The sequence below is a fragment of the Saccostrea echinata genome, unplaced genomic scaffold (assembly GCF_033153115.1).
Source record: "Saccostrea echinata isolate AGI-Se365-2 ecotype Australia unplaced genomic scaffold, CSIRO_AGI_Sech_v1 ptg000030l, whole genome shotgun sequence".
NCBI classification, from domain to species: domain Eukaryota; kingdom Metazoa; phylum Mollusca; class Bivalvia; order Ostreida; family Ostreidae; genus Saccostrea; species Saccostrea echinata.
In genome coordinates, this window is record NW_026889779.1 from 5,424,104 (window position 1) to 5,446,490 (window position 22,387).

At 33.1% G+C, this 22,387-nt stretch overlaps 1 protein-coding gene across 2 annotated transcripts; it reads right to left on the reverse strand.

The window, feature by feature from the left end:
* Positions 1 to 1,602: 1,602 nt before the first annotated feature.
* On the reverse strand, positions 1,603 to 21,873 carry LOC133197148 (nicastrin-like). 2 transcript variants are annotated; one of them, XM_061333015.1, is made up of 16 exons: positions 21,773 to 21,873; positions 20,052 to 20,150; positions 19,821 to 19,944; positions 19,309 to 19,424; positions 18,809 to 18,951; positions 18,327 to 18,578; positions 17,767 to 17,922; positions 17,185 to 17,373; positions 16,702 to 16,871; positions 15,737 to 15,935; positions 14,616 to 14,709; positions 14,265 to 14,425; positions 13,056 to 13,176; positions 8,644 to 8,750; positions 7,208 to 7,336; positions 1,863 to 1,987 (listed from the first exon to the last, which is right to left on the reverse strand). In XM_061333015.1, the coding sequence occupies exons 1-15, from the start codon at positions 21,840 to 21,842 to the stop codon at positions 7,217 to 7,219; spliced, it is 2,121 nt and encodes a 706-aa protein (XP_061188999.1). In that variant the 5' UTR covers positions 21,843 to 21,873; the 3' UTR covers positions 1,863 to 1,987; positions 7,208 to 7,216. The 2 variants fall into 2 exon arrangements, with proteins under 2 accessions (XP_061189000.1, XP_061188999.1); XM_061333016.1 differs by lacking the exon at positions 7,208 to 7,336 and having other exon boundaries at positions 1,603 to 1,987.
* Positions 21,874 to 22,387: the final 514 nt, after the last annotated feature.

Genomic DNA, 22,387 nt, shown 5'->3' on the forward strand with positions numbered 1-22,387 from the left:
GACTGGTACAATGAAACACACTAGAAGCATCCTCCATGCATCTCTGACTAATATAGGCCATAGAAGTACTTGAAAAGAAAACTGCTCCAAAAACCTTAACCTGGGACGCCGACGCCGACACCGACGGTATTACATAAGCTCCCCAAACTTCGTTGAGGTGAGCTAAAAATAGTGAGGACAAGGTCACAGGGAAAGTCAATGCCTAAAAATAATGAACAATTGAAAAGTTCTCACTGTCCAAATATGTATCCATGTACATGTTCTGATAAAAAATATCTTGAATAGTTACTTTGAAACAGAGCTCAACCAAAATTAGGAAATAGTGAGGTCAATGGGGAGGTTAAGATCAGAAAAGTATGCCACAGTTCTCACCAATATGTAGCAGCTAGGTATGAATTTTGGTTAACATATCTTGAACACTTTCTCTGAAATTGAGCAAACTGCAAAGTGTAAAAGACAGACAAAAGGGAAGACAGAAGAATGGAAGACAGAATTAATTAATAAAAACCTCAAATTAAACACAATGTACATTGGAATGCTTTATTTATTTTTTTTTCATGATATTTTATCATACAAACAAGTTTACAAGCAGATAATGAGCATTTTTACAAAGTTTTTCTTATCATAAATCATAAAAGTGAAAGTTAAGTTACTGCCCTCAAAGAATAATGTATACATGTATATACATAATGTACACAACAAAGCAATGGGAACTATCATGTTGACTACTACCTGGTAGTCAAATCAAAAGATTGATCAATAGCTTACAACAATTCTGACTCTTTGACATGTAAAGGAAGAAATTATTCAAGATGAATTATAATTAATAATATATAGATGATTCATTATAAGATGAATTATAATTTGTTATATTTTGGTGATCAAGCAGAGGTCACTAATTAACTCCCTTCATACTCATAAAAATTTCACTTAACATTTTGTAACTACAATGCACATATAAACTTACAAATATTGCCATGGAGAGAAAGTTCCAGGCCGACAAGTTTAGAATAAAAAAAATTATATAGAATATTAAATAGCATTCTTTGATGATGAAATTAATGATGCATGACTTTTAAAATATGATGCATGTGTATACAGGTAATCTGTGACAATTTAAGGACATACTCATGCACACTCACAATTTATTTGCTGTTGATGGTATGCTATAACTACAATCATTCTTAACATAACCATTCTCATTCAAATTGAAATCTCATGAAAATTTTGTATGTTTGAAACATGTTTATTTATAAAAATGTTGACACCTCTTGGAAAAAAAATCTGAGCACAATCTTCCCAACATTTTTCAACATTTTCAAACCCAAACAATCCAGTTAATGAAATGTTTACTGCCATTTCTTATCTCACCTTTTAAGCAATAACTTTGCTTCCACTAGTTATACATCCCTATGTAAAAACAATATTTCCAAAAAAAAGAAAAAAAAATCAAAATTGGGCCATCATTAAATTTTTTTTTTTTGATGTACTTCGACATATATTTTTAAAGGTAGGTTTTTATTTTTTTTTTTTTTTTTTCATTTTTGGAATTATCTAACATGTAAAATGCAGCAAAACAACAAAGAAGACATAATGAAACTTAAAGTTTAAAAGCAAGTTGGACAATCTATATTTTCCCAGAAACAATTTTTTTTAAAGTTCAAATATTGAAAAAAAATGACTGGGTAGGGGTAATTTTGATGAGTCAGTCAAAGTATATCAGACAAAACATTTTTCATTGTTGGCCTTCGAGTAGGACTAATAAAAATGTAGCTTGAACAAGATGACAGTTGGATATTTTTGTACAAATAAGGGATTATTAAAATTATCACAGCATTGTAAACTCTAAAAGACAAAAAGATTACTGGTCCTTCTATATAGTGCTTGGTCCTGGATGGGCAAACAAGATGTCTGACTTCTTGTTCAAAAAGTAGATTAGCACCATGGAAACCAAAGTCAGAATTACTCCCCCTGACAAAATGGAGGTCTGTTTAAAAAAAAAAAAAGAATATTCATATTTATTTCAAGTTACGCATTGCTAACATAGAGCAGAAATATTATACAGACAAAAAAAAAACGAGGCCTAGCTTATAGGAAACAAAATTCGTTTGATTCACCATTCTGTTACATGTACTAAAAAATCTCATAAAATTAGGAAGTGCTTTCCGCAAAATATATATCTAACTAAATAAAGTTAAATTCTAATACAACCACTTCATTCTATAGAATCTTTACTAATCAAGTACCCTAATTTTAGAAAGATCTTATCTTCAAGGTATGCTAAAATTGAAAGTTTTTCTTTGAATATCGATTAGATTACCATGGTATATATAGAGGAAATTCAGAGAAAATGGGCAATATTTGCCACATGCTGCAATAATCTAGCTCTCTCCTTTTTTGAAGGGGGTGGGGTTGGAGGGTTGGAAGATCTCTGTATTCAGTAAGTTGTGAATAGAGCCCTATATTGTAAAATCTCACCATCTTTATACAGAGGGTGTGTGGGATTTTTTTTAATTTATGGCTTCATTCACAACTCAATAAAATTTCAGTTGCCTGTGACTAATCCCAAAATATAATGAATAGTCCATATATTTGGTTTTTTTCCCATGTATGTCAACATCAGAACTAGAATTTATCTACCATATTTACTAACCTTGATCACTTTTACTTTGGGACAGACTATGAGAATTTTCCAGAGCTATGGAATGAATATAGGACCACAGCATCTTATTCGAAGAAAGATGAATCAAAATGCAAATTATTTTGCCAGAAGTTAGCTTATTAAAAATATTTCTGTGTGATGGACAGACAGATGGAAGGACAGACAGACATGACATATACATATATGGCCATATGGAGAGAGCTACATCATTACAGCTGTGTTTGCCACCAAAAGGAATCATTTTATTTGCCTGAAATAGCTACTTTTACACATATTTTAATATTTGGCAAGCATGCAGAATGAAACCCTTTAACAAGCTGCAATGGAATAGAAAATCAGAGCACTGATCTGATGCTACACGAATGCTTTATCACTCTATCATGTCTATATAGGCAAAAAATATTTCAAAATTCATGATATCAAACTGCACAAATATTTAATATTTGTAGCATTGAAATTCATGTCATATTTTATAACATTACCAATTTAATTACATTATTACTCAAAATTCATCATCAAAATTGGGGGGAAAAAGGTGCACTTTGTGCCACATTCTCATGTCATGTTTTATGAACAATTACCTAATATATAAGTATTTAATTATGCTGCAACTAGATAAAGCAATCATAAAATAATTTTTTTTTTAAAAAACACAAGGCCCAAGGGCAACAATGCTCACGTGAGTCACACTAACTCTGCTGTTCTTCATCACAAGATTAAAAAAATTCCATTTTTATTCACATGAAAAACTCTTAACCCATATTGTGTCCCCACCCTAGCCCCAAAGGGCATGACATAACCTAACTTGAATCAACTTATCCTGGGGATGCTTCAAAATCTTTATGACTAACATGGTCTTGCTGTTCTGCAGGGGAAGTATACTAGCTTGCACTAGATGAAAACTGTTCCCTGATTTTAGCCCTACTCTAACCCTAGGATCTATTATCTGATGAAAAAAATTGAATCCATACAACTTTGGATTGTTTCCATATAAATGTCATTTAGTGTGACCCTACTATTTTTTAAAAGAATGTTTAAAAAATAATATCCTTATTTTCCTTCTGAAATATTGATCCCCACTTTGTGGCCCCACCTCACCCCCAGGCACCATGACTTGAACAATCTTGAATCTGCATTACATGTGCATGCTTGCATCTAATATCACCAATCATTGTGCTACTGTTCTTGAAAAGATTTTAAAACATTTTCCCTATATATTCCCATGTAAAACTTCAATCAGCCTACCCCAAAGTCCCATGATTTGAACAAACTTGAATCTGCACTAAGAATGATTATTTCTAAATATTACTAATTATAGCTCTACTTTCTTAAAAGGGTTTAAAACATTTTCCCCTTATATTTCCATGTAAAACTTTGATCTATTGTGGCCCTGCCCTACCCCATGGGGCCATGATTTGTAAAAACTCAAATTTGCTTTATGTCAGGAAGCTTCCACATAAGTTTCATCTTTTCTGGCCCAGTGGTTCTTCAGAAGATTTTCAAATGACCCCACCCAATTTTCACTATTTCTTAATAATCTCCTCTTGAAAGAGGGCATGGTCCTTCATTTGAATAAATTTGAATTCTCTTTACCCAATGATGCTTTGTGGCAAGTTTAGTTGAAATTGGCCCAGCAGTTCTGGAGAAGGTGAAAATGGGAAAAGTTTACAATGACAATGAGAACAGACAATAGAAAATATTGATCATAAAAAGCTCACTTTGAGCCTTTGGCTTAGGTGAGCTAAAAATATGTAGGATACTTAAATGAAATGCAATTTTTTCTATTATGAAGAGGTCCAGCTTTTACAAGTGTAATTTATTGCCTTATTCACATATTGCCATTTAGTGCTATGCATATATTTGCTAACCAAGTATTTTTGATTGTTAGGACTTTAGGAGAGAAGTGTACCTTAAACTCTTGGTTAGCAAAGATGGATACTCTAAATATTTTAAATGAAGATAAGCATAGTACAATTTCATTTTTAACACAAACTAGCATACTACACCTTTTTAACAAGACATAGATGTTCACTGAAAATATTGTACATGCACTACACAATCTAATGTTTATATGATTCAGTAGAAAAAAGCAGAAAGACAAGTAGACAATATCAATCATTCCTAATAAAGCATAGATTTTCCAGCACATTTTAATATGCATATACCCCTTATATTTTTGGTGATGTAACATTGAAAATGTAACATTTTCCATGACAAAAAAGAGATGATCATGTGTTTATTAGAGGTGTAACGATACAGCAATACATCAATTATATCACAATACGCGTATCGTATCGCCATGTATGTATCGTGATACAGTACAAGATAATTTTCATTGTTTTGTTTGAAACTTCTACATACAACCTAACAAATTTTAATGTTTTCCTATGGCTGAAAAAAAGGTAGCAAAGAAAAAATACAATGTAAAGACTATAAATCCACCTTGTATTAACTTTGGTCAGGGGTATCAAGATATTCTTTTTATATTTTCTATATCTGTGGAGGTTAGCAAAGAATATGTTAAAATAACGGTTAATTTAATTGTTGACAACTAGTGTATCATAATGTTGTATCGCATGACCATAACGTGATATGTATTGTATTGTTAGGTAGCTCGCGATACTCAGACCTAGTGATTATGAAATACAATTACACAAAAGAGTGGCTGAATTAAAATGCTGATATATGATAATAACCAGTATTTGTGCTAAGTCTAACCTTTTTATGTTTCTCTATTACAAAGTTTTGAATCAGACATGAATTTGCAATTTCTACTCCTGTGACATTAATTTGACTTTGTCCAACTGCATTATACTACACATCCCCTTGTCACAACCCTCCAATGAGTGAAGTATGAGCTACATGTAATGTTTCTTCATTAAAATGTTATGGAGTGGATTAAAAAAAACATTTATTTACCAATTCCTGAAATCTTGACTTGTCGAAGTGATGTTGGATCAGGATTAAGATATTACCTTCTTATAAGAGCTAATTTCTTCATTAGGCCAAACAAAAAAATATGCATGGTTCCGGTTACACTTCCAAAAGAATTAGGGTAGGTAGGTAGTAGGGGTGAAACGATACACCTCCTTCACGGTTCGATACGTATTGTATAATTTTGTCTCGGTTCGGTTATTTTCGATACGATACATTTTGATAGAAGGAAACAAATTCAACGTTGTTTTATGCTTTCTTTTTCCAAATCTAGTCACATATTTTACGAATTTTATTTGCAAATTGACTAGAAGAAATTGATTAAAATTATTTGACTGTCAAAAATTATTTTACAAGCTATCAGTCATCAAAAATTTACGTTTCCTATACTTATTTTAGTTATTTATACTGAGTAATGTGTTTTGCCTTATGCCAAACCCGACTGAATAACGATCCCGATCGAAAAATGAACCGAACCGAAAATTAGAGATTTTGCACCGTGTATCAAACCGAGAAAAAATACCGCGGTGAATCGATACCGCGGTGAACCGTTTCACTCCTAGTAGGTAGGTAGGGAAATTTTTTTTATTTTTATTTTTTTTTTTTAACAAAATGATTTTCTTAATTTTTCTAAATAATACCTATCACTGCTTTGCAAATGGCATTTAGATGTGGTGTGATAATATACTAGTCAATATTGGTAGGGGACATCTCAGGCTAGCTTGCTTTGAATTTAACACTATTAAACACTTGCACAATGTTTTGCAAGGAGGCCGTCATTGCTGAAACTAAAACTTAAACTTAAGCCATTGATGGAAATCGGGGGAAATTCCGGAAAAAATATGAAAATTGCCAAAAAAAAGTTTAGGGTCGAGAGTATAAAATAGGGAAGGTCGGGTAACCGGAACCACACATATTTTTTTATTTGGCCTTATACATAGTTATGGAACAGACAAGAATTCTTACACTTCAATCCCTCTCATCTTGTTTAAATGACCTTAGGTATGGTAAGACCAATTTTTTGTCCTTGGTACAACTATTACAAACATGTTCACTTCAGAAATTTATAAATGTACTCTATGAATCCTGTAACTCCAATTCTTCCTCGCACTTGCCTTAACTAGCTGAAGGATACCAGTATACATTGTATTTCATATTTATGTTTGAATTAGGATCCATCATCCCTCTGCTCAGTGATGATTTTCCAAATTAAACTACGAACAATCTTAGCAAACCTTGTGGGTCAAACTTTGACAGAAATGGCTTGTAAACTTGACTATTTCATAAAGGAACAATAGTAATTTATACCAATTAGAGTTATCTCTCTTATCAGAGTATCAATAAACCTTAACATAATTCAACTGTCGAAAGTAAACTATGAAATAGCTATAGCATAAATATAAAGAATTTATGCAATACAGATTTTTGCATTCCCAGATTTCATCGAGCATTGGTTAATCAGTTAGTAAGTTATTCATGACTTATGTTGCTAATAACAGCTGTTAAATGACAAATGCAAATGATTAAATGTGTTAAACATTCAATCACAAGAGTTAGCAGCACTAAGACATTGTTAAAACTCATGCATGGGTCCAACACAATGTTACAAACCTTAGCACATTAGGATGTCACTTCAGTTTCATTATCCAATGAAAATAGAGAACTTGATTTTCTTGCGATGAAATATACAAGGCCTAATGATGCCAGAGTGACAAAGATACCTGCACAAAGAATGCCCACCTAAAGGGTGGAGGCATGTATTAGTAAAACAAATATAATCCCTGTTAATTTCATGTACTTAAAACATGGAAATTTATGAACATAGGTAATTTAGACTTTAATCTGTGAAAATGTTTTTTTTTCATATATATTCATTTCTACCACCCAAAAACACTAGTTCTATTTTGTTTGTTTGTTTTGTTTGATTGTCTTTAGGGTCTCTCTCTAGAATTTTTCGCTCATATGGAGATGCCAACACTTACTGGTGGAGGGCTGCAAATTTAGACCTTTACTCAGCACCCAGGGCCACATGGGACCTCCGTTTATATGGTCTCATCCAAGGGATCGGTATCCACGTCCCACAGTGGGATTTGAATCCATTTTGTTCAAAATCCTACGAGTGAAATATAGTTAATCCCCTCCCCTTTTCCACAGATTTATGCAAATAATAATACACACAAATATCCATGTTTGCAGTAGATGACTACAAAAAATATGTACACATGATGGAATGAAATGAAAATCTGTTAATTGAAAGCAGTTTTCATTTTTGAAACACAGCAGAATGAATACAATGAAATCCAAATATCAAATCAATTCAACAAGAAAATTAAACTCTTCAATATTAGAATGATTTAATCAAATGAAAAATTGTGTAATTGTAACCTGAAATACATGCATAAAAAGAACAGAGAAAAATTGTCAAACCCAGTGCAAACATAATATAGTATATTCAAGAGCAAACATAATTAATCATTAAACTTCTTTGACACTCTTTTAAAAAAGAAAAAAATACTCTTTTAAAGATTTTTTAGTAGAATTAAAATCTTATAGAAATTAGAATTTTGAAGTTTCTTTATTATATACATGTGCAGTATATACGTATACATGTATGTATATAAATCTATTGGTAATCACAATGAACAAGCAAAATACTCTGTATTATAATTTTTTGGGTCAAGAATTAGAATACTATTAAAATCTGGAGTTATACCTTCATAATGAGATTGTATCATGTCAGTAGGCATGACTAATATCTAAATAAGATCTACATGTACTGGTTAGAAATTACTGATAAGAGGCCAGAGGAAGTGGTACGATAGAACAGTGAAATAAACATATATACCGTAGAATAAATGTTTTCTTGATGTTTGAGGAGGATTAGTTATAAACCTGTTTCCCAGCCTGGGAACCCAAGTTTGTTTAAGTGGCATAAATGTCAGCTAAAAAAAATTACACTGTATACCGGTATTCCTAATGGCTATTCATTAAAACCACAGAACACACACTTGTGCACATAAAAATTAATTAAGGCAGATAACTCTTACCTCCATAGCTTTACTTGGAATAAGAAAAATTCGTAGGAGAATAGCATTTGTTTTCCAGCTGGATTCTGTCCATGTTGAGTATTGAAAAGTGTTCCAGCCATGGTAATCTTAAAAATAAAAGCTTAAAGATTTGAAAAAATCTAAAAGTTTCACTCTGGACAACATAAAGAAGACATGAATTTACTGCTCATATATATTTTTACACTTTAAAGGTGCTTAGACACAGATTCAAAGTTAATATTTACTCAAATTTTCTGTATAATTTCATGACTTTTATGTTGCTATAGCATTTCATATGAAAATTTGATAAATATCTTATTTTATCTGGAAGTTATTAAAACTTCGAATTTCTGGACGCATTTGATAGACACATCCTTGCACTTTCACAAATTTTAACTTTATCCTTATTACTTTTGAAAAGTAGCAATTTTGTTGTTTATTAATGAAAAATATTAAAACTATAATGCAGAAATTTCAGAGTAGAAATGTAGAAAGCAAAATCCTTACACCAGTATTGTCAGTCCGTGGTCAGTGGTGTGTGCAGAGTTTAACAATTGAACACACCCGGTGAAACGTAAACATTATTAACAACAGAGCTCGTGCCCTGTTTTCAAAAACAGTTTACGTTTCACAGGTGTATTCAATTTGTTAAACTCTGTACACAACTACACAATACTGAGCACGGGCTGACAATACTTAGGTGAGTGGGTTTTGCTTTCACTCATTTTTACTCTGAATCTTCTGGATTATAGACGTAATATTATTCATTAATACACAACAAAATTGCTACTTTTCTTAAGTATTAAGGATAAAGTGAAAAATTGTGATAGTGCAAGGATGTGTTAATCAAACGCCTCCCGAAATTCGTAGTTTCAATAATTTCCAGATTAAATAAGTTTTTAATTTTATTTTCGTGTGAAATGCTATAGCTAACATATAAGGTGTGATTTTATACAGAAAATTTGAGAAAATATGAACTTCAAATCTGTGTCTATGCACCTTTAATAAAAAATAAATGAGTGTGCTTTCTGAAAACACATTTTACCTTGCTAATAAGAAAGGTGTGTAAAGTATCAATGGGCTTTGATTTGTTGCTAATGTCAAAACATGGCAAGGAAAATTTGAAATTAGCATGCACTTCATGTAAAGGGCAAAACATAAAAATATGGAAACAGAAAGTTTGTGAGCCACAAATGTAAACATAGATAATCAGAGATTATGAAGCTCACCTAGACAAATGTTATCTGTAAGTAAGGCAAATATTCATGCAAATTTTTGGTTTTGGTTTGACACATATTTACTAGAGAATGTACCTGCTCCACAAATTTAACTCATGTGGAAAAGGTAGGTCACATCCAGCATCCAAAGAAAGTCTGATAATGTCCATCCCTATCACCACACCTAGCACCATCCATGCAAGTTTTCTTAATTCATAACAGCTAAGCCATTTGATTTGGGGCACAGCTTCTTCAACCTGGTCACTCATTTAACAATAGGCCACATCGCTCACCTGAGCACACTGGCTAGGAAAAAGCACAAATCAGGTCAGTATTAAAAAGTTTAAAGGGGGGGTTGAATTTTAAACTACCTGAGGATGCTTCCATATCAATATAACAAATGGCTTTGCTGTTCTTGAGCAGCAGATTTTTTCCTATATTCCCTTGTTAAAAATTTGATCCCCCATTGTTAGTGGCCCCTCACTACCACCCTCACCCCCCAATCATTTGAACAAACTTGGATCTACACTACCTGAGGATGCTTCCATATCAATATGACTAAACATGACTTTTCTGTTCTTGAAAAGATTTTTCCTATATTTTCCTATGTAAAACTTTGATCCCCCATTGTGACCCCAACCTAACCCTGGGGGGTTATGATTTGAACAAACTTGAATCTAGACTACCTGAAGATGCTTCCATATCAATATGACAAAACATGGCTTTGCTGTTCTTGAGAAAAAGATTTTAAAAGTTTTTTCCTATATATTCCTATGTAAAACTTTTGATCCCCCATTGTGGCCCCACCCTACCCCTGGGGTTCAGGATGTGAACAAATTTGAATCTACACTACCTGAGAATGCTTCCATAGCAGTAAGACTAATCATGGCTTTGCTGTTCTTGAGAAGAAGATTTTTCGATTTTTTTCCCTATATATTCCTATGTAAAACTATGATCCCCCATTGTGGCCCCACACTACCCCCAGGGATAATGATTAGAACAAACTTGAATCTCCACTATCTGAGAATGCTTCCATATCAATATGACTTAACAAGGCTTTGCTGTTCTTGAGAACAAGATTTTTTAAGTTTTCTTCCTATATATTCCTATGTAAAACTTTGATCCCCCATTGTGACCCCACCCTACCCCAGGGGTCATCATTTGAACAAACTTGAATCTACACTACCTGAGGATGCTTCCATATAGATATGACCAATCATGGCTTTGCTGTTCTTGAGAAGATTTTGAAAGATTTTTCCTATATATTCCTATGTAAAACTTTGATCATCCATTATGGCCCCATCCTACCCCCTGGGGTCATGATTTTAACAAACTTGAATTTACACTACCTGAGGATGATTCCACATAAGTTTCATCTTTCCTGGCCCAGTGGTTCTTGAGAAGAAGATTTTTAAAAGATGCTATTTATTTTTCACTAATTTGAAATTATCTCCCCTTGGAAGAGGGCATGGCCCTTCATATGAACAAACTTGAATCCCCTTAACCCAAGGATACTTTGTAGAAAGTTTGGTTGAAATTGGCCCAGTGGTTCTTGAGAAGTCGAAAATGTGAAAAGTTTACAGACAGACAGCTAGACAGATGGACGCCAGACAAAATGTGATCAGAAAAGCTCACTTGAGCCTTGAGATGTGCTAAAAATGCAAGTTAGATCCAGCATTCTGAGAAAATTTTGTAGTGTGAATCCCTAGAAGCATATAATATCCCAGCAAGTTTGGTCCAGGTAGGGCTTATAGTTACTATATGGGAATGGATCTGCTCTAAATATTTTACCTTGCCAGTCTTGGTCTCTAATCTGAAAAATGTAGGTCAGATCCAGTATCCAAAGCAAGTCTAATACTGTCCATCCATAGATGCATCATCCATGCAAGAATGAACCAGGTAGGCCTAACAATAAGTCTGTGAGCCAATGCTCACTAGTAATACCCCTGCTCTGATTTGATTATATGCTCTCATGAATCCCACCATATGTCGTGCCTGAACAGAGTGTGTTAAAATTTCAAGCATCTGCCTTAAGTAGTTGCTGAGAAAACTGTGGCGAAAATTGGGTACGGACAGATGCACGCATAAACAGGAAGTTGACATCAGATTTATACAAAAATGAATCCTAACGCATGGCATGCCTAGACAAAGGTGTGCTAAAATTTCAAGCATCAGCATTGAATAATTGCTGAGAAAACTGCGACAAAAATTTGGAACAGACAGACGCACAGATAAACAGGAAGTTGACATCGGATTTGTACAAAAATGACTCCCACCATATGGCATGCCTAGACAAAGAGTGTGTTAAAATTACAAGCATCTGTGATGAGTAGTTGCAGAAAACTGCGACGAAAATTTGTTATGGACAGACACACAGACAGCTAGACACACAAGGATAAAACAGAATACCCCTTCTCCTTCAGAGTGGGGTTATAATAACTTATCTGGAAAATGTAGGTCAGATCCAGCATCAGAAGCAGGTCTGGTAGTGTACATCCCTTGATGCATCATCCATGCAAGTTTGGCCCAGCAATAGCTTATAGATACTTGGGAATGGACCAGCTCCAAAAAACTTTTCGTTATTTGATCTGGGAAATGTAGGTCTGATCCAGCATCCAAAGGAAATTTGGTAGTGTCCATCCCTAGATGCATCATCCATGCAAGTTTGGTCCAGGTAAGGCTTATAATAACTTGGGAATGGACCTGATCTTTAAACTTTAACCAGGACTCTGATGCTTTCACCAAGGAGTAGAGTATAAGCTCATCTTGACTTTGTCGAGGTGAGCTAAAAATATTTCTGCAGTGCAACTTTTATTCCAAAGAATAAGATTGATATACCGAATATCAAGAGCTTCTGCTTTAATTTGCATGCATTATACATAAGGGAAATACATGTTGGCAAACAGAAAGTAGGGAAATAAAACTTCTTTACTTAAGTAAGCTTCATCAAGAAAGCATGCTAGCATAGTAACTTTTTAACTTGCTTTCAATATCATGTTATACTACAGTGTTTGATATTCTTTCCCATTTCTCATTCTTACTTTTAGGTATATATAGCCATGGTTAATTTGATGTGGATGCCTAAACAAGAAATCAAGTCAGAGGATTAAGGAATGATGTGGATACTTCCTGCACTGGCATACAAGGGTATACTTGTCTATGTCACTGATGTTTTAATTATATTATTTAACATACCTGTGTCCTCAAAAGCTGGAGAATAGGCTTTGGTTTGAGTGACCCGGTTCTTTACACAGGTCACACTCCTGGTTCTGTTGTCTGGGTTAAGTGGTCCGGCCATCCACAAATAGTTATACAACTAGAAAAATATAAAACAGTCAATTTTCAATTTCACCTGTGTGAACACCTTTTCATTTTCACCTCTGTGAAAATTTCTGCAGTCTCACCTGTGTGGACACTTTTACAATTTCACCTGTGTTCTCATTTTTTTGTTATTCCACTTTTTCATGAAACACTGCTTTTCCTCAAAAAAAAAAAAAAAAAAAAAAAAAAAAAAAATCTGGTTTTCCCCCTGTACAGAACAAACTACTTTTCAGCAATTTTTTTCTTTGCTTATCCACAAGGTAGTGCTTCCTTTATCTAAGTAATACCTATTGCCCCCTGTTTGCCATGGGAAGGTGGAAGTAGGATTTTAAGCGGAAAAATCTTAAAAATGTAAAACACTGTTAATGGACCAAGCACTAGGTTAAAAACATAATTAAAACATGAAGTCCATCTAAAATGATAAGAAGAATTATCTAATCCTAAAATCTGAGCTGAAATTTTAAATTCAATGTATTTGATAAATTGACAACTGCTTCTCTGTTGGAAAGTTTTTGAAACTGCTGAAGCAAACAAGAAATGTTTTCTTGGTTTAGTTTTGAAAGGAAAGGCTCCATTTCAATTCAGCGCAACTATACATAATAGTGGAGGTTTGTATCTTCAGACTAACATTCCAAATTATGTAAATATTGGGATATGCAGAATAAAAAAAAACAAAACAGAATTTTAATTTTAAGTACAAGTATTCACATACTACTGTAGAAGTACTTTTTTCCATGTGCTATTAATTTATCTATGAATGTGATCACCTATTTTCCATGGAAATTTGTCCCAGCTTACTTACAGTACAATTAAGGCATATAGTGGCAATCTAAGAAATCCATGTAATTTTCTACCTGTGGATTGAACAGATATTGTGATTCTGCAGAATTGTGAACCCATGGAAAAAAGTATGTTTACAGTATCTGTGGTCATCAAAAAATCAAAGAAAAGACAAATCAAATAAAGGTAACCCTAAGGTGATTGATTCCAGGAAAAGCAATGTCAAATATTCACAGAAAAGCACATATGGGTTTTGAAAAAGTTGCCGAAAGCAGGACATGTTGACATTTTTTTTAATCTCACCTGTGTGGACACTTTTTCAATGCTTGTACATCCAGAGGTCTGGTTCACCTCTTTGTCCCCAATGTAATTGGTGAGGAGTCGCTGTATAAGTCTGGTCACATTGTTACTGCCACTACTGCTGTACACACTTACATAGAATGGGTAGGGAGACGTACGACTAACTGAAAATCAATGTTGAAAAGATCTCACTTAGAACATTATCCTGAAGTCTAATGTCAATGCTTACTTTTGTCCCACTTACTCATAGAAAAAAACTGTCATTAAAATTCTAATGGCAATAGTGATTTTCATCTCACTCTCTTTTGAAAATGTATATATTTTTAACTGGAAATATAATTTCTGCATACTGACCTAAATTATTAAAAGCTTCATTGGATGGTGGAATTATTTCCTTAAATAACTCACAGTTTGGACTGATGAGAAAACAATAGAGCATGTGTTGGACCTAAAAAAAGCAAGAATACCTGTAGTACACTGTAATGTAAATGTTTACTATTCAATCAACTTTTATTTGCAGGTATTTATAATAAATATTCATAAACTCCTTATCTTTACATGCATGTGACATGTTAATGAAGACAGCAAATTTCAATCTGACCTTTATTCTCAAAGTAAGACCTTGACCCTTAAAAAAAATCTCATTTCAATAGTTGTCTGTATAGAAATGGTTAAAAATGCCACCAGATAGACACACCAAAAATAAAATGCCGTTCTCAACAACATCTTTTAACTTTTTATATCACAAAATGATAATCATAATAATATTAAACATTATTATGCTTCCTGTCAGTTTGCCTCTATATAATCAATACCCAACTATTATTGCGTAGTGTTCAAAGGATTTATATAGCGTAAGCATACTATGCCGAAATAGTGCATGGCTTCTTTTTCTGAAGAAAATCTTCAGACGGCGCCCACGCCGGGGATCGAACTAACAACCCCGAGATTCTCAGTCTGACGCGCTACCGATTACGCCACAGACGCCGTTATCTAAAGCACTGCATTATAATAAATATAAACTTTGTTTCAAATATTTTACACTTAAAGAAAAAAATAAACAAAATAATTTTTCTTGCAAGTTTTTCCCCTTCACTCAACTAAAATTCTCTGAAACTATCTGTAAATGGAACATTCAAAATTAAAGAAAAAATTTTATGACGTACATGTAGCACAATGTGACGTCATAATAGGGGTGTACTAACATGAATGTAAGAGGTGACGAAACATTGGAAATGGAGAAAATTTGTCGTTTTAATAGAACAGTCAGCATAATAATAACAATAGTGTTGTACTTTGCATGCACTATGCCTAAATAGTAGTCAGGGTTTGACACATAGTGCACTTGCCTCCGGCCCGTGCAGCATGTGTCAAACCCTGACTACTATTTAGGCATAGTGCATGCAAAGTACAACACTATTATATAAGTAATATTCTGTGTTAGATGATGAGAGAAAGGTCTGTGATCTCCTTACACTTAATACATCAGCTGTTAGATTTTGAGGAGCAGGTGAGTTAGTGGCCAGTGTATACAAACTTCTGGCCACCAGTGTAGCGGCCTCGGTCAGATTTTTTGCCTGGTCAGTCACATGGTTATAACCACCATCTGACTGGTTGGTACCTGGAACCTCAGCATGGATGGTTCTGGCCAGATCAAGTCGACTGTTGTAGTACCTAGGTAAGAAAAATACACAATATTACATTTCTTTGCAATATGATACAGAAGCATCATTTCCACTTTAACTACAATTTCATCTACGGTACATCAATGTGGAGACTTCGTGATGTGAATCCATTTTTATAGGTAGCTGATATCATTAAAGAATCAATATTCTGGCTGATTATACACACTGTTTTTATCCAAATGTCACAGTTGTTATATATTTACATGTAATCTGAAAGTAATTGGCGCACTTTGCCAATCAAGCATGTTTGCTGTCACGCTGTGTTTGTTTTTGTTGTGTCCCTCATGTGAATGTTTTGAGGTCATGTGACATTGTTATTTTTGTATTGTCTACGTGTTTCCTGCTTAGACAATCTGACATGACCTTACTGTTGACAAATAAATGACATTTTTATCTTATTATTAAGAATGTTTTAATTTCTGCACCAAGTATATAAAGCCAAAACCCGGACAAGGCTAGGGGATAGAAAACACACAACTCCTTGGATAAGAATCATATCCAACCACAAACCATGGGAGATCCTATATATATATTTTATATTTCTTTCTTATTAATAGCATGATTTAACAGTGAACAATCAATGAATTATACATACATTTTACATATACATTTTACCTTCTTAAAATACATGTACCAGGGGTACTTACTTCTGTAGAGATGTTGAATTTTCATCTGCTTAATGGATTTGAGTGGATCCAGATTTTTCCCTCATCTCTAATTACATATAATGGCAGTTTTTCTTTAATTATTCCTACCTGTTTGTAAAAGCTCCCTTATGGTCTGTCAGAACAACAGCAGGAATTTTCTGCTTCTGGAGAAATTTCTGTGTAGAGGATGGTGGGAGGGGCCATGTTTGATTGGCATCTCCAACAGGGTCAGAAAGATTCTTCCCAATATCCAGAATAGATTGGATCATTTTGTCAATCTAGATAAAGATTGCTCTCCATCATAAAATATGAAGGATTAACATATGATAAATAAAGTAAAAGTTGTTTTATAAGGAATTCCTGCATTTAGTTTTTTTTTATTACCAAAGTTCCGTATAATTGTAATGAAAAAAAGTTACTGTATTGTACTGGCTTCTGAAGATAAACATTTCCTTAAAGTGTAAGTAAATGTACAGTATGATTTCAAAAATTATTTGTATTCAAAACCAATGGAATTTTAATTATTCCTTATAACTGAAAATTTCTTTGTTCCAATTTCACCTCTAAAATACATGTATCAGGGGTACTTACTTCTGTGGATATATTGGGCTCTCTTCTACTTATTGGATCAGAGTGGATCCAGATTTTTCCCTCATCTCTAAATGCTAGCTGGTTCACTTCCAGAATTTTATCTATGTGGTTCATCTTCAGATTCAGGGGTAGAGCATTGTTATCCATGTCGTAAATCATTCTGCTAGATCCTATGTAATCAAAGGCCTCCTGCACAACACAAGTTTATAAACTCTCTGAGAGTCAAACCTTTATGTAATTAAAACCACTGATGTGCATGTACTTAGAATAATAAGGTTTGAAATTGTAGAAAACATATAAAAACACATACTGTAAACCACCTTCTATTCGCGTGTGAGAAATATCCATGAGTTACGCGACCTACATTAACTCGCGAATATTAATCGCCACAAACCATTTATTTTGCTTTGTATTTGTAGCGAATGTTTCCTCAGTCACGAAAATTAATCGTTGCAGATTCATTTCAAACTGACGAATCATGAATAAAAGATGACGTGAATAATAGTTGGTTTACAGTAAGGAATTTTTGAAGTTAAATACAGCAAATTGCACAAGTGAGGATTTCACATCTGATTTACTTACACCATTTAAGAATGTGAAAAGAATATCCTTAGAATCATTTGTGAAGTGGTGTTTGACTTTTCCTATTGCTTCTGCAGCAGCCAGTAAGGCCACAATTCCACTGACATGATTGTCTGCACTAGGGTAAATATTCTCAAACAAACTGTACGAGTCCATCTAAACAAACATATAATTATCAGTCAATTTTAATGCATATATTTCAACTGAGCAACATTCAATGGAAGAACCAAATTATATATCAAACATAATGCTGCAGTTGTAAACAAGACATGTTAGATTACAACACACTAGAATGTACATATCTTTATGGTCTCATCTTTTCAGGCTATGAATGTAAACAAGTAAAGAAGATATCCATAATCCTGTGATTTTATCCATAATCCTGTGCCACCAACATATACACATGTATATGTGGATGTAAGGGTGAAAATACATGTATTATTAGCAAGATTTTGAGGCCTATAAATTAAAGCTTTCCTTTACTCAGTGAGTGACATTCAGCACAAGTATGAAACAACTGAAACACTCTGAAAGGACTCAGATAAACCAAGAAAACTCACCCTTGCCACAGCCATGATGATAGATTTACTACTTGGCTTGTATTGATCTGGAACATCTTTGAGAAATCCAATCACATTTTTATCACCGAGGGGGTCACAATATTTATCAGGGTTAAGATTTGTGGCTGTTCTTGTTCTTCTCATGCAGGTCTCCGAGTCTTTGGCTGCAGACATTCTGGATTTCATTTGCACTGCACATAGGGGGTATTCTCTGGGCACTCCCTGTATTGGCTCATTGAACTTAAGGTAGCACTGCCAAGTACATACATGTTGATAACAATTCAGCAAAACATACATATATTATCCAACATCTTCTCCAGTCAAGTGTTTCTGATCTGCTCAACTCCTCACAAACATGTACTAGTTAGTAACTTTGTGAGGAGTGGAGCAGTTCAAAAACCCTTGGCTAAAGAAGGTTACTAATATTTTCAATAAATCATAAGTAATGCATCAATGGAAAAAAAACAAAAAACAAAACTTACATTGTTAATGAGGTAGTCTGTTTCATTTTTATTTGATACAAGGGAAATTGGAAACTCAAAGTCCTCAAAAAACATTCCATTCCCAAACTCATTCCAAGTCACTTTCTTACAATTTCCAAAGTCTTTATCATTGTTATATAGACCTGAAAATAATGAAAACATGTAAATACATGAATTGGTATGGGTATTCAGATATACTTTCTAATATGAGTCAACAAAATTTATTATCTTGCAAATTTTTTGTTAAGTATATTGTACATGTACAAAACTTTTCTTGTCCAGACACCACTGGTTTCATAGAAATTGGCCATATTAAAGACAACATTATGGAAGACAAGTTTCGCTGTATATGTATTATATTTTTTGTGAAAACAATTATTCAGTCCAGAATAAACAGTTATTGATTTTTCTAAAACAATAATATGACATATTGAAATTGAATAGTGAATTCAAAACAATGTTAAAAAAATCTTCATTATAAGTAATTTATTATCTCTCACCGTATGAATTCCCTGGGCACTTGTCAGCAGGAGAGAAGTTGTCAGGGTGTGGTGCCCTTGCTGAAACAATAATGCCAGCAATTTTCTTGGAATTTCTCAGCTTCTGAACTGTATCGCTGCAGAAAACATAAATAATTTGTATGTCTTGGAGAGTACAGATATGGTTAAAAAATATTTATATATATATATATATATATATATATATATATATATATATATATATATATATATATATAAATGTTTAATATTACTTAAACAAAGTTTTGCACCTCACAATAAACAAGTATGTTAATTTTAAAATACATGTACAGCTGAGGAAGTCCACTGTTATCATGAACAAATTTCCAACTTATCCAGTTTCTCCTTTATTTATCCCTTACAAATTTAGGAACACATAATCCAACATAATGAATAAGAGTAAGAGTAGCTCATAATATTTTTGGATACAATTAATACATATATGTACAGATTAAGTAGCAATAAACTGGTTCTACTGATATGAATCTGTTTACCTGGTAAAATTTAAGGATGTGAGAAGTGCTATATAAGGCTGATGAGGTCCACTGTTTATCAGCCAATCAAGTGATGCTGTGTCGTTAACATAATGAAGCACACCAACATTTCCACTTATTTCAGCTGAAATTTATTCACAATCAATGAAAACAGATAAATGCATATTATGACATAAAATGTATTAATGTATTCAATTTGAAGTTTAGACATGAAAAATGAATCTGACTTACAACTACAACCAACTTGATGGGTTCCATTTAGTCGACGAATACAAGCTGCATTTCCTGAGACTATCACATAGGTTTTGCTACTAATTCTTTCACTCACACCTGACATATAAAAGTAATACATATACTTCAAAATAAGAATTTATTGGGGCAAGAAAGAAATGCATGAGAGAGCAATCTCCTACATGTCCATAGATATTCTAATAATCCACAGCACTTCAGAAACATTCAAATGTTTATATCAAAAATGTTTTTCCTTTAATAATAACATAACTACCACTTATGAGTGGAGAATACAACTTTTCCTTCAGCTTCATACAATTATGATGTCATAATCACCCAAATAATCCTTCCTTCAGACAAACAGTACTGTAAATGTTTCACAATAACTGTAGTAACTTAGGAAATGTATTTCAAAACATCCCAGGCTAATTGGAGAAAAATAATCCCTTCAAATACCTTCATTTATGTGCAGTTTCCATTATAATAGTTAATAAATATAAGTAAAGTACATATTTTTTGGAAGTACATGTAGGTGTGAACTTAAGACTACTCACACAGGTATTATTTTCATGAAGTGATAATTTGTTTCATGAAATATGCCTGTGGAAGAAGCCTAAATTCATACCCTTGTGATTATATACATTTCTTATGTAAATTCCTCCTATATCAAACAAATTATGTGCTGAAAACCTCTGGTTTTGATATAAAATCAGGTTAAGAACCACATGCAGAAGAAAATGTATGTAACGTTCCTATTTTAAACCTGTGACCAAAGCTAGAGCAGTGCTCTGTTCACTGATGTACATAGAATTGTACCTTTAATATGCCAGCAGATATTATAAATCAAATCTCAATACTGAAACATATGTCAAAATACTTTATGTGTCGTTTCACATTTCTCCGAGGTCTTTTCACTAGTACCTTAAGATAAGTGCTGGAAAATGACCAGTTCTGACTTTCACATTTATAAGAGTTACTTCCATTAGTAAAGTTAATCCTGATGTAGGCTACTGTTCTCCCACTATAACATTACCAACATCATGGGGTAATGTCTGACAAATAAATCCTTTATCTATACAGTCATACCTCATTATGTTCCAGAGCAAATTGTCTGGATTAATGAAGTGTCAGTATCACTGAACCATACTTAGTATTTATAAATATAAGTTGTTCCCCACAGTGTCTGTATTACTGAACCATACTTAGTATATATAAATATAAATTGTTCCCCACAAACTTCGTCTGGAAGGTGAAGTGTCCAGATTATAGGAGTCACGATTAAGAGGCTCCTCTGTATATTCATTATATTTTCTATACTGCTCCATACTTTGTCAAGTAAAAAAGCATTCGAAGGTTTAAAATATTAACAAATAAAATACAACTGATATAATTTCAATACCCTTTTTCCACCACCCCCACTTTTAATATCGACAGGATTAAATCCCCATATCCCAGGTGCCGAAAAGGTGTTCATTACATAGACGGTAACAGCAGAAACAAGTTTTTTTTACTTCAAAAGAAACAAAATAATAATAATGAAAATAAAACCAACAACCATACATTCTCTCATGAACCGATCAATATTTCACTGTATTTAATTAGTTTATAACATTGAAAATTGTCATTTGTTTATTTTTACAGCATTGAGTCATCTCTAAATATCTGCTAGAAAAAAAAAGGTACTGCAAAATTAATAACTTCTCTTCATGTTTCTTACTTACTCAAACTAATAAAAGCAATAAAATACACTAAAAAACATTCACAAAAACGATGATAATCATAATGTGTCATCTTCCTTCTTTCATTTCCCTATGTTGATTTAAGTGTCTGAATCCCGAACCCGATACAATTAAATTTAAATATGAAGTACATAAAATTATCCTTATTCATTCACTTGCAAGTTTATATAATGAATTTTTTAATTATGTTTGATTATAGCATTGAATTATTAATAAAAGAAGGGGTAAATAATTTAGCAATTAAAGAAAATGCTAAGACCGGATTTATATGATCAACAATTCAAGGTTTGTAATTTAGAGAGCATTGTGCATTTCCTGATGCATTTGATAATTTATTTTGCTTTCTCCCCATATTTTTGTTAAAATGCATTATAGATGACTTTGGATAAAAGTAAGTTCTTTTGATCAAATGAGCTACAACATTTTAAATATTTTGTCATATTTAAATGTTATTATATGGCTAAAATGAATGCACCCGTTCCTGGAAATCGTCTCAGAACTTTGTATTATCAACGACCTAAGATTCCGTTTTTTTGCTTCTTCCTTCTCCATATTAATTCTCTGTTGTTTAACTTTGACCACTTGAATTTTAAACAA

What these genes read in the sequence shown, in the direction of transcription:
- LOC133197148 (XM_061333015.1), bottom strand. Translation starts at nt 21,842, where the DNA reads ATGACACATTATGATTATCATCGTTTTTGTGAATGTTTTTTAGTGTAT. An exon ending in CCATCAAGTTGGTTGTAGTT is followed by an intron (nt 19,945 to 20,051) that starts GTAAGTCAGATT and finishes AATAAATTTCAG; the next exon opens with CTGAAATAAGTGGAAATGTT. An exon ending in TAACAGCTGATGTATTAAGT is followed by an intron (nt 14,710 to 15,736) that starts GTAAGGAGATCA and finishes TGCTTTTTTTAG; the next exon opens with GTCCAACACATGCTCTATTG.